General features: G+C 40.3%; 2 protein-coding genes across 5 annotated transcripts in view; one reads left to right on the top strand and one right to left on the bottom strand.

Annotated features, from left to right (window-relative positions):
- Positions 1–1,317: 1,317 nt before the first annotated feature.
- On the top strand, positions 1,318–3,000 carry INSM2 (INSM transcriptional repressor 2). The gene has a single exon (XM_090271848.1). It carries the CDS (start codon positions 1,318–1,320, stop codon positions 2,998–3,000), a length of 1,683 nt encoding a protein of 560 aa, XP_090127974.1.
- A 3,193-nt stretch (positions 3,001–6,193) lies between these two features.
- RALGAPA1 (Ral GTPase activating protein catalytic subunit alpha 1) overlaps positions 6,194–13,272 on the bottom strand; it is a 234,646-nt gene continuing 227,567 nt past the window's right edge. For 3 of the 4 annotated variants that reach the window (XM_090270127.1, XM_090270129.1, XM_090270130.1), the window contains one exon: positions 6,194–6,556. In XM_090270127.1, coding sequence (XP_090126253.1) covers positions 6,408–6,556 — 149 coding nt within the window. In that variant the 3' untranslated portion in view covers positions 6,194–6,407. Of the gene's footprint in view, positions 6,557–8,182; positions 8,248–13,272 lie in introns of all 4 variants that reach the window. The other variant, XM_090270128.1, reaches the window with a different exon arrangement.

Below are 13,272 nucleotides of genomic sequence, written 5' to 3'. Positions count from 1 at the left end.
TCTCCAATTTGATTTTGTAAGGAAACTTGAACACAGTTATTTCCCCTTTTTATTCTCACATTGTATTTATATCTATATTATGGATTTGGGTACTTTATTATATATACATCTATCATATATTTTCTAATTATTCCATTATCAGCTAGTATTACAAACTTTCAAATATATCCTAGTGCTTAAAACTATGTTGGGCACATTACAGAGTGCTGGGTGAAAATCTTCTGAGTTTGGTCTACAGCACACCTTTTGCAAAGTATCACTTATATAAGGGGAAGCAGACATAATCCTGATTCCACCTGTATTCCTCACTCGGATCTACTCCATGCTAAACAGGTCAGTGAGGCAGTAAGTCATGTCCCTGGACAGTACAAGTGGAAGGTGTGAGCAGATAAACCACTTTATCTGAAGCCAGTGGAAAATTAGATTCTATTTTCCCCTCCTTACTCCTGTTCGCATCTCGGAGGGGGCATTTATAAGCCCTGAGGACTAGGGCCCAGAAACCTGCCGGCGTCCTGAGCTCCAGAGGCTCGCCAGCACGCACGATCTCCCGCACTGAGAGCTCTTCTTCCCAGATGAATTGTCATAGTATCACAGACGCGCGCAGTCTCGATCGATACTGGATGGCAGACATGCTGCTACCGTCAAGTGTAGGAACAGGGTGGTGGATTTAGCAGCCCTGCCGCTCAGTCGCAGCTGTCAATGCGGGCAGAGGGCATGAACCCATTCCCTGGATGGTACCCACCTGGTCGCCTCCCCGAACCCCGGTGCCCGCTGCCCCTACCCCTCAGTTCTGCTGTCGAGGGTGGGGGGCGCTTTTCCATCAGGACCTCACGCACGGGGGCAGCAGGGTCACAGCCCGCAAAGAGGGCACCATTAGGTGGCACCCCCAGCAGAGCTCCTCGTAGAGTCCCTGGTGGAGGCTGAGGTGGGGACTGCTGAGCTTCCTCACACTCCGGACCTTGCCTTCTTCCGTCTTTACCCATTGGGTGGCAGGGGGAGATGCCTTGGGCAGCTCCTAAGCCACCTGCTGGGGTTGGGTGGCACATCGGTCAGGGGAGGCGAGCAGGGGCGTGCTCTCTGCTCGCCCGGTGGACCCTCGAGAGCGCAGCAGGGAGAACGCCCCGCCCCCGGCGCCCGCTCCCACTCCTGATTGGCCAGTCTGGCCTAGAGGCGGCCCAGTGGGCCCCTGGCCTGCGTCTCAGCTATAAAGGCTGCGGATACATGACCGCCACGACGCGGGGAGCTGCGGTGCTCGCCCTTTTTCAGCGCCTGTGGCACCCCCGTTACTCCTTGCCCCCAAGCGCTCTCGACTCCGCCATGCCAAGGGGCTTCCTGGTGAAGCGTAGTAAACGGACAGGCGGCGGCGCGTACCGCGTGCGCCTAGCGCAGCGGGTCTTCCCCAAGCTGGAACCCCCGGGGGCGCCGCCCTTCCCGAAGGAGGCTTCCCGAGCCTCTCAGCCGGAGTCGGAGCGAGCGGCGCCCGCTAGCCCGGAGGAGCCCAGAAAGGGGCTGGAGGAGGCAGCGGCTGCCCGGGAACTGTCGGGGTCGCCTTGTCGGGCAGCTGGGGTGAGCCCAGGACCACGCGGGCGGGAAGGTGCAGAGCGGAGGGCGGAGGGCACGGAGGGTCCCAGGCCCAGCTCCAGCCCCGCGAAGCCGGTGGGCGTGGAGCTGCGCCGGGCGTTTCTGGAGCGCTGCCTCAGCTCGCCGGTCTCCGCGGAGTCCTTCCCCGGGGGCGCCGCCGCGGCCGCTTTTTCTTGCTCAGTGGCACCAGCAGCCGTACCGTCCTCGGGGGAACAGTTCCAGCTGCCGCTCCGGGCACCGTTCCCGGAGCCCGCGCTTCACCCCGACCCCGCGCCCCTCTCGGCCGCCCTGCACAGCCTGAAGCGGCCCGCTGCTGGCGAACGCCGCGCCAAGGCACCTCCGGGCTGCGTGTCTGGACCTGCGGCTGCAGGAGTCAAGAAGCCAAAGGCCATGAGGAAGTTGAGCTTCGCGGATGAAGTGACCACATCCCCTGTCCTAGGCCTGAAGATCAAGGAGGAGGAGCCCGGAGCCGCGTCCCTCGGCCTGCGGGGCAGCCGCACGCCGCTGGGGGAGTTCATCTGCCAGCTGTGCAAGGAGCAGTACGCAGACCCCTTCGCGCTGGCTCAGCACCGCTGCTCCCGCATCGTACGCGTCGAGTACCGCTGCCCGGAGTGCGACAAGGTCTTCAGCTGCCCAGCGAACCTCGCTTCCCATCGCCGCTGGCACAAGCCCCGTCCCACGGTGGCAAACGCCGCCACCGGCTCCTCGATTGACGGGAAGCGTCCTCCTTCGTCTTCCCCGGGTTCCGGGGCTGGTGCCTCTTTTCTGGCGGAGGGAAAGGAGAACAGCCGGGCAGAGCAGACGGAAAATCAGCACCTGCAGGCCAGGGACAGCTCCGGGGCGGAGCCGCGCCCGGACGGTGCCCCATCCCAGGGCCTGCAGGCGTTGTCCCACCTCGAGGCACCGCTGCCGCGGGTTCCCTACTCGGAGGGGGCATTGGGGCGCCGGGTGCCTGGGCCGGCCAGTACCGGTGGTGTCGGGGACCCCGAGATCTTCGTGTGCCCCTACTGCCGCAAAAAGTTCCGTCGCCAAGCCTATCTGCGCAAGCATCTAGGCACTCACGAGGCGGGCTCGGCCCGAGCACTGGCCTCAGGCTTCAGCGCCGAACGCGGCGCCCCGCTGGCCTTCGCCTGCCCGCTGTGCGGGGCGCACTTCCCGTCCGCAGACATCAGGGACAAGCACAGGCTGTGGCATGCTGTCCGGGAAGAGCTGCTCCTGCCAGCTTTGGCCGGGGCACCCCCCGAAGCTCCGATCCCCGGCGGGGCTCCCGACGGGAGTGCTCAGCAAATTTTCCCGTGCAAGCACTGCCCATCCACTTTTTTTAGCTCCCCGGGGCTGACCCGACACATTAATAAGTGCCACCCCTCCGAAAGTCGGCAGGTACTGCTGCTGCAGATGCCGTTGCGGCCAGGCTGTTGAGGGCCGAGAGACGGGATAGATTGCGGGGTTGGCCCCGGAGGAAGCAGATCGTGGGGATATCCGCGGGGCTTTGTTCAGCTTGCAAGTTCACCCCATTTCCTTCCTGTATTTTCTTTCCTAAAAGTCCCAGTATTGAATGTTCCGACATAGGAGCGGACAGCAAAACGTAAAACCCCTTTCTAGAGCAGGTATGTATATGGATCGTATAAACATTTGCGGTTAAGGACTGTCAGCTTTAACTCCTTCTCACTTTCCCCACGAAAATAGGATTCCCTCCTCGCTCCCCAAACTCTGAAGATCCTAATGAATCCTGTATGGCTCATAATTCCTATGGAAAGTCGCAGTGAATGCGTGCATGTCTCAATGTCTACAAAGGATTCTAACTACCAAAAACGGTAGTCAACTTTTTTGTTGTTGCTATAGCAGACACCTATGTAGTTTCTGTCTCAATAGGGTCAGATGTCTTGCATTGTCTTCTCTGTGAATTAAAAGTTGTGATTGGTGCCAAACTTATGGGGTGGGGTGGGGTGGGGGGACAGACTCAAGACCTGTGTCTGCAGGCAGGAAATATTATAGGGTGTTTGCGCATTTGGGGGTTGTGGGGATCTCCCTGTAAGCTTTCCTTTTCTTAGTATTTGCCCATTTTTAAGTTAGTGTTTGGAGGTGGGAAGGGTAGTACTTTACAGGAAGGAGCTGAGAGACCCGCAAGATTCTCACTTTTAGCTATTTTGTGTGTACTATACAGGAAGAGATACTTTAAACCTTAAAAAAGAAATAGCTTTTTGGAAATACAGAACTCATTTTCTTAAGTTTAACTGTTTTAGTAGGGTTTCATCCTAATTGTTTAATGCTTCCACTGTAAATCTCATACAGCATATTATATATTAAACTACATGCAGCTTAAGGAAGATGTTAATACCTATAATCCACTGTGGAACGGACTGGCAATTCATTCAATACCCAGCATTTTCTTTTCAGCAACCTGTTTTAGGTTTTGTTTTTGTTTTTGTAAACCGTGTTCAGTGTACATTCTGTACCCATGCCCAAATAGCCAGAGTTTGGGACACTGGCTGAGTACTGCTTGACAGATAGCTCGTATCTGTGAGATGCTTACCACCAAATAAATGTACATAGCTGGTGCTTTGTTGTGTTCTGTTTGTCTTTAAGAATTCCATTAAACAGTCTATTTTTCAAAGCCACATCTTACCTCCCCAAAGCTAGTATCCTACTTTAGAACCTTAGTGACCCACTTAGAATACAGACAGGAGAAATTTTATTTTGTAAATGAATCTAATGGTGAGGAAATGCAATGGAAAAATTTCCTTTGAAGTATGGCTGCACAAACAGAACTCCAAAAGGCAAAGAATATGCACTATTCTTTAAATCTGAAGACACTTTACCACCACAAAATGTCAACAGAAAAGTGTGGGGACTGGCTATGGGAGTGGTGGGTTCTGGGTGGAGGGGGAATAAGGGAAAAATTGGGATAACTGTAATAGAATAAACAATATTAAAAAGAGAAAATATATTTAAAATACCAAAATATATTTAAAATGTTACCTGAAGATGAAAAAAACCATGTTAATTGTGCTAATCAACTTTGCTATTTCAAGTTGGTATTTTCACTCCATTGTTACATATCATGAATCCATTAGCTGTTCACTAAAAACAAAAACAAACCACTACAGAAACGTGTAATCAGTTACTTTGGTTTTTCTCTTTGTAATACTTCACCTTGGTTGTGGGAAACTGTCTGCATTGTTTTATTTTGTTCCTAGGGCCATCTGTCTATCTTCTCTTAGGAATTTAAGTTTATTTTCTACATCATTTCATAGGAATTTAAAAAATAATTAAGATAATAAAAACTTAAGTGCACTGATTTTAGAAACTGTCTGTTAAAAGTTTTGTTCCTGAATGTAGAGTATAAAATAAATTTAAGAAATCAAAGAAGCATGAGGTGAGGCTGAGATAAATCGATGCTTTAAACAAGTACACTGGATGGACTTTCTGACTGGCCGTTATGAAGGTGTAAAATGTCCTGCATTTTTAATCACTGTGGTGAGATCCCTGAGAAATAAGTTAGGCATGTATCCTGAGAATTCAAATCCATTTTTCATGACTAAGATAACCTAGGATTATGCCTCACATCTCTCCATTAAACACATAGCCCTGATAGTTAAATCTGAAAAAATAAAAAAGACAAATAGACAAAACACTTATGGACATAAGTGATAATTTTTATTGTATTACTAAATATTATACCATATATACTTTTTCACTGTTACAAATTTGTAGTTACTACATGAATGATATATAATTTATATTTTATAGTTTGCTCGTATGATGTATTTACACATGCAGTTAGTACCGATGTCATGCTATATTTCCTTAGGAGATGCTCGTTCAAAACAACATATGAGCAAAATGTGAGCGGCTTATCTACTGTAGGAAAATACTTCTGGAGGGTGGAATGTATACCAGCCTGCACCTGTAAGGTCAGTATTAACAGTATTAGATTTACATTAGACTCCTGGGCCATGTTCCGTTTTTTTAAAAAAATACCCACATTTATATTAGAAAAGTTTTTTCCTTCTTTTTCTTTCTTTCTTCCTCCCAAATCCCTCTTTTTGGTACTTAAGAAAGAACACGGATACATCAGGATCTACCAGCCAATAATTATGGGGCACCATCTTGAACCAAATGGCATTTAACGGTGATACCATTTAAAAAGCAAAACATTAGAAAAATATTGAAGCTAAACATAAATCAAAGTTCAGCACAGTGATTTTTCCTGGTTATTAGATATGGAATCACCTGCACAGATAAGAAACAAAGCATTGCTTTGGGAAGAAGTTAATGCTAAAATTATTTCAGTTAGAATGTGAGATGCTAAAGACCATTTAAGTGTTTTGTTTTCATAACATAAATAATCCATACATATCCTGTGTATTAACAGATCTGCAACTTTTTGCTATAACTTTACAAATGCTTAAATTTAAAAATTTACATTTGTAAAGAAATTATATATTTACCAAGCCCATTAGGTCGCAATGGGGCATGATAAAATAATGAGACTAGTGTCCAATTATATTTTGGTTCAAAGTTATCATGAAATTAAAAGGCTATTCAGACATAATTAACTAGAAAGGTAAAGGGGTGTTGAATAACACTGCCCCAGTTATGGCAGTTGGAGTGTGGGGTAAAAAAAAACCCAACCGAATAAACAACTCAAATCTAAAATATTAAGTTACAAATTATTTAAATCCAGTGTTTTTTTTGTTTTTTTTTTTACAATAAATGTTCAGGAAGGAACATGCATGTTACAGCAAACATGAGGGCCCGAAAGGGTTAACACTATTTTCATGCTAAGGTGGCTACTGCTGATCACTGCTGGGCTGCTTGTCTCCTTAGGATTTATTGGCTGAGCCAGAGGAACGACGCAGCTTCATGGACATACGGCTTTTGCTAGTTCGAGGAGACATTGGAGAGGCCAGGTCAGCCCCATCTACCTGCGTTGCTGTGGGAGTTTCACTGGGTAGAATCTCTGGGTAGGAGCCTGTGGGAAAAAGCAAGAGCATTAGTCAGGTCATATAGTCTCTCATCCCACAAAAAACAACCTTTCACTACTAATCTGTAGCAATGGATCCTAACCTTTAATGAGGTCTTTTGAAAGAAAAGAGCAAGCCCCAAAACTTGCCTGTTACAACAACGTGCTAATATTTTATTTAAAACCCAATGACTTGGTGGCTCATGTCATATTAGCAAGAAAGCGCCAATCCTTATTTCCAGAGCCAGAATCAACCAGACAGCTCCCCAGAAAAAGCAATAGGAAGCAAAATCTTTGGGCCAGAAAGGACAGGGATCCAAAGCACCATTAGCATGCAGGGAAGGGCTTAAGAAGCAGGTGAAAAGAACCAATTCCTATCTCTAGAGTATAGGGTATAACCAAGAAAAGGGCCTTCATTGCTCAAACTTGAAAATAACACTACCAAAAAAAATTCAGCACTATGAGACCATTATACATGCTAGGTATTAAAATATGCTTTTAAGAAGGAGCAAGACAAATTCCAGGAGGAAGGAAGAGGACAAAAATTCGCATGTGAAAGTCAGTCAAAAAGACAAACTGATCCCTCAAAATGTCTCAATTTAGAAGAGATAAGCAATGCTTTTCTTTTCCTTAACTTACACTTTGCAATTACATTATCCAGTCCTAGCAAAAAGGTAACGAGTACAATTAGAAGATATAAAATTTTAAAAGCAGCAAAGCAAGTTCAAATTAGAGAATTTTTTGTGTCATTTACAAAGGAGGTCTTTACCTCTGTACTTTATTTCCATGAATTATGATTCTCTAATATACAGTTACTTTATAGAACTTTGCATATTATAGGCTCTCAGATATTTTCTGAGTAAATACGAAATTACATTAAAAATAAAAGCCCTTCAAAAAAAAAAAATCAGCAAGCTTAACAGAATAACAAAAAAAGTTTAAATTCTGTAAGTTTTAAGGCATTTTATTCCAGATTTTCTGGGTCTTATGTACATGAACATTTTATGTGTGTCACACATCATACAGGTTGCAGGCTTATACTCTGTAGGAAAGACTTTGGCTTATTTGTTAGCCAATGTAGCATCTCACTGACACTTTAAGCTCAGAAACAATTACACTAGCACTTCTATATAATAAAACATTTGTACCTAAATTGAAGTTATTAATATTTATAAACAAACACAAGACCATTCAGTAAGGGATACAGGCCCTATTGAGAAGTATCCCTCTGATCATTAAGAATGTGTCTTGTTAGAACACTTCAAAATGTTTTTAAGGCCAATTGTTCTAATTATACTTACAAGCATACATTGTCAAAGAAAATGTATTTTATTACTCAAAAACTAGGTCAATTAACCTCCCTTTCAAAGTGACTTCTCCAACCTTCCTTCTTTTCTAATTGAAATGAGGTTGGTCTCAAAATACAAGGAGGAAATATATTTCTGTTCTCCTTTACTCTTCCTGAAGATCTGAATTGGTTGATATTGGACACATACTGGAAAACCTAGAGGCCCTTTTAGGAAAGCACCGCAGATGGATGGCAGAAGGAAGGTTCAGAAGAGCAGTAGCTCATGCTTTCCCGATAATGCATATTTTTCCCAGCCAATCATGACAGGCCTTCCCATGGCTATTTACCTTGAGATGGCCAATGTTTTCTAGTGGAGGTTTTGGGAGGAAGAGAACTATCACTGCATTTCTTTCTTTGTTGTAAATGAAGAAATGGAGTAGCGAGCAGAAGTGAGAAAACAAAAGAGAAGATAGATAACAGATATGAGAGACACAGTGCAGAATTTTACAGGTGTTAACTGAGGAGCAGAGAAGAGAGTAATCAGGTTTTTAATATGAAATACAATTGGTCATGCAACGTGTTAGGGTGATGATGTTTCACAATGGATGTTGCTTTGTAAATTCAAATGTTATACTTACCAACTAACAAAACAAGTTCAAATAGGAAAAAAGAAAAGAAAAAAAAAGTCTATGAGAGATACCATAAACATCTATCTTTCAAAGTGTTCACTGTACTGGTGGCATGTTATCCTAATCATTTAGTCATAAGATCTCCAGAGCTATACTGCCCAACATGTTAGCCATAGCTGCCACATTAATTAAATTAAATAAAAATAAGAAATTGGCTTCTCAGTGCACTAGCCACATTTCAAGTGTTTAGCGGCAACCGTATAGGACAGTGAAGATACAGACTGTTTTCATTACCATAGAAAGTTTTAGGAGAACACTGCTTTAGCTAGAGTATGCCAAATTCAAAGAATGTTTTTTTCTCAAAAACAGGAATTCCTATGTATCCCTTACTGCCTTCAGAGTGGAAGCCCCCTTTAGTAAACTGAGAAAAGCAGGCTTTTTAGTGTGTGGCATATAGCTATCAGTACCTCCTCACGTATTAGCAAATATTTATGATATATATTCAGCATACCCAAACTCTGTAAATCATTTAGATAGATCTCAATTTTATATGTAACAAATGCAGTGATACATAGACTTCATTTCACATCCTATTCTGCCTAAGTACTGATTTATATCATCTAAGTCATAAAGAATGTTAATTTATTTCTATTATTAATATATCCTCAAGTATAAAGTTTAAAAAGTATCTATGGATTCCTATGTTTATGCATATCATATCTGTTACAAACACTGCTACATTACTCACACAGACCGTACCTATATCTTGGTGGCATAAGAAATTGATTCATATATTGTATATAGATTACAATGAATTATTATTACAAATAACACGATGAATATGACTTTGGGGATTTATACCAATAATAAAAGGGAATTCAATGAATTGCTATGTATTGTGGCTTTGTTCGTGCTGTTTGCTGATAGGTATGACCAGTTTAAAACTGCTACAGTTAAGAGGGTAAATATAGCTTTTAAGAATATTGTCACTTTGAAAACAATTCCAATACTGAACTAAGAGACAATGTGAAGTGTTAGAAAACATGAACACAGGCTAGACAGCCCTAGGTTCAATGTCAAGTTTGTCAGGTTACTAGCTGTTGGATTTTGGGCAAACTGACTCGAGACAGTTTTCTTATTTGTAAAATGGGGACAATACTAATTACTTTGCAAAGTTGTGAGGGACGAATGACTACAGATGCAAGAATCCTGGCACAGAGCAGGTACACAATAAATGCAACCCATGATAAGGCTACTGAACAGAAAGAGTGAAAATTAATAGACTTTGAATCACAACAAATGAGGATTAGAAAAGAAGGGATAGAAATCAGAAATATTTTTGAAGAAAATGACCACTTACAAAATATAATTATTGAAATGTGGAGAAGAGCACATACTGGTAAGTTCAGTTTTGGGGAAATTAAAAGAATTTATTTACTTTTATGCTGATATTGCTAACAAAATATAACCTTATATTAAAGGATGCAGATTACACAAATAATCTTACTGCTTTAATATTGTTAAAGTGGTAAGTGATTAAGATTAGTGTGGATGCACCATGGAGTGTCATAAAGGAAATAACACAATTTAAAATAAAATAGTACAGAAATACAGGCAAATAAATGATTTCATTTTAAGATATTCAAGAACTACTGTTATTGGAGACTTAGAACATATCAGTCTAAGCTTGTCATATTTTATCTCCTTACAAATGGGAAAACTGGGTTTAAGGTAGATTAATTTATCTGAGATCATGCAGATAATAAATAGCACTAGGATTTAATCCAGATCAGTCTGATTCCAAAGCCCATACTTCTCCATGGGAACCTTAAAACTATTAAAAATAAAAAAATGATGACAAAAGGGAAAAATTTTTTCAGTAAGTGGAAAAGTAGAGCCTTCAAAACAAAAATCTTTAACAATTTCTAATTTGTAAATACTACATGTTATTGAGCAATTTCTCTCTCCTCTCTCTTTCAACAGCAAGAAGGGGTTGAAAATATTTAGACAAAATGGGTAATTATAATAGTTAAGGTCACGAACTCCCAAGTCAGACTCTGACTACCAAGTACCAGGTGGCTCTGGGAAAGCTTTTTTTAAAAAAAAAATCTCATAGAATTGTCATGAAGATTAAATGAGAGAATGTATGTATAATACTTAACACATTGCCTGGCACTCAGTTATTGCTCAATTATTATTTTATTATCATTACAAAAATTCTACTCTGAATGAATGTTTTATGTGGAAACTGAACTTAGTAACTGTCACAAATGGTTAATGGGCTTTATTTAAAACTGATATTATTTGACTCTTAATCAAGAACATAAAAGCCAAATTTCCAAGTTTAAAATACTGCTGAAAACACAATACAATTGGCTGCTTATAATTTCAGGCTAACCCAGTGATAAATAAATATGATTAGGAATTTGTTTTAAAAACACAGTAAACAAATTTATAACTTATGTTATATGTTGAAGGAAACTGATTTTCCTGTTGGCACTTACAAATACTATTTTGGATGGAGATAACTATCTTCTGAGGACCTAAAATATATTCTTTTAGAGCACCTCAGAGGCTGAAAAGAAAAATTTAAAATAACTTTTAAAGAAGGGCACGGAGCTAAAAAGGTTACCTACAGCAATGGCTAAGTTTTGATGATTCATTCCATCCAAAAATTGAAAGAGACAGATCTGACCATCATAATGCTACCCCACCTACACGTGGCAATACAGATTTTGTAAAGTATGAATGAAGGGAGATTAGAGGCTAGTCTAGGTCTTCATAATCACTTATCTAATTAACCCCCTTTTTAATGGCATAGAAATATTTGAATCTTATTACTAGTTTTTATAATATTTAAATAGGAACCTCTAAGTTTTCTAAAGGTAATTATACAGTTATGTGTATAGATGTATATGTGTATATTTATATGCATATGTAAAGAGAGTCAAATAGCATTCAATCATTTAGTTTTTAGATTACTAAAAATTTTAACTTAATTTGCAAAAAAGAACCCCAGTAAATCCAAGGGGAATTAACTACTAGCACAATTGAAGTAGAGTATTAGAGGTAATTCTAGATATACTATACAATAAACATTTAAAATTTTTATGGTTGATAATATTAAAAAAGACAACACTGAAAAAAATGGGTGTTATTTTTAATGCTGAAATTGGGAAAGACAATATTTATCGCGCATTTTCAGCAAAAAAATCCTGTTTCTTTTTGGCATTCTATAAATTTATTTTATTTAAGAGAAAAGACTTGATTTGAAAAGACAATGTGCTGTTAGGGAAAAATACCTAGACTTTTCACTACCAATGTAATTTGGCCAAGAAGAGGCGTAATTTCATTTTAAAGTTTAGAGTTAGAGAAGAGGTGTTCATGAATATAAAAAAAGTTTAAAAAGGTCACTGTAAAACTTTTGATATTTTCCACACACACATGCCTGACAAAGATAAAAGGATTTTTTCCTGTAATTTTTTTTTTTAAATAAGGGAGAACAATCTAATAATATTTTAATGCAGTTATCGTGATGTCACACTTTGTTGATCTTCCATATCTCCCCTGATTGACCTTAGGGATAAAATAATTTCCCTTAAGTATCAGTCTACTGCCACAGACAGAGTCCATTTTGAGAAAACATGGTTATGAAATTTATGGGTCAACTATGATACACCAAAAATGTTTTTCATGTCAATTTAAATAACATTAAAAATTATCAAAAAAAGAAAGTCCTCTTTTGGATTTCAATGTCATCACAGTTGGTACATTATTGTTAACCAGAAAGTAGGTTTTAGATAATTTTAAATCAAGTCAACTTAAAGAAACAGTATTTTTCCACAGTATTCACTGAATGTAATTACATTATAGGATTGGTTAAAAGATTATATTCTTTATATAATTATCATATTGGCATTACTTTAAAACTTAAGTTGATTTCACTTGCAATTATATATGCATTTCCTCAACGTGGCAAATTTTTTATCATATGTTAAAAAGTAAAAATGAACCAAAAAAGTTAACACTGTTATGTAATTTTTGTAAAGTGTAAGTCAGGGCCATATTGCTATGTGGTTTATTTCATGTCTTCTCTCTCCTGCTTTGACTTATAACTTTAAGGGGTGTTCTACATGTACGGATGTTTAAGGACAGGAAAATCAAAATCTGAGATGAATGGAAGAAAAAAAATAAAACAATCATTCTTAAGACAGGAGAATGTTTTTGTTATTGTAGAAGTAAATATTTTATTTTTATATTGCTTTGAACTGAGAACCACTCTGCTAAAAATTTCTATCTTTAATAAATATAAAAGAATGTAAAACATATAAAAATCTATTAGGTACTACTGGACAAGTTATTTACAGGTAAAAACACCCTCTTAAACATTAGTGTTTGTTTCTAATGGTTCATAAAGGCAAAGACAATTTTTAAAAATTAATTGAACACTTCCCTGACTGGTGTGGCTCAGTTTTTGATTGGGTGTCATCCTGCAAAACAAAGGGTTGCTGGTTCGATTCCCTGTCAGGGCACATGCCTGGGTTGTGGGTTTGGTCCCCAGTCGGGCGCCTACAAGAGGCAACTGATCAATGTTTCTCTCTCACATCAATGTCCCCAATCCCGCAAATTAACTGAAAATTGTAGTATGGTATTAGTTTTACGTTAAAATTCACATTCTCATTACTATTTAGATAACTAAGTTTTATGTTAAACAAGTTGTAGAATAAATATTGAACTATATTAAAAAATGAAGCCAACAGCGCCTTGACTTGGTTGCTGTGTCATCCTTTACTTAATGCCTCAGAAAG

This window comes from Furipterus horrens, unplaced genomic scaffold (assembly GCF_987537825.1).
Source record: "Furipterus horrens unplaced genomic scaffold, mFurHor1.1.pri manual_scaffold_3, whole genome shotgun sequence".
Classification (NCBI taxonomy): Eukaryota; Metazoa; Chordata; class Mammalia; order Chiroptera; family Furipteridae; genus Furipterus; species Furipterus horrens.
Note: the sequence above shows the minus strand (reverse complement) of the source record. Positions and strands in the feature narration are given on the sequence as shown.

Excerpts from the sequence above, each read along its gene's own strand:
- INSM2 (XM_090271848.1), top strand. The coding sequence starts at position 1,318 with ATGCCAAGGGGCTTCCTGGTGAAGCGTAGTAAACGGACAGGCGGCGGC.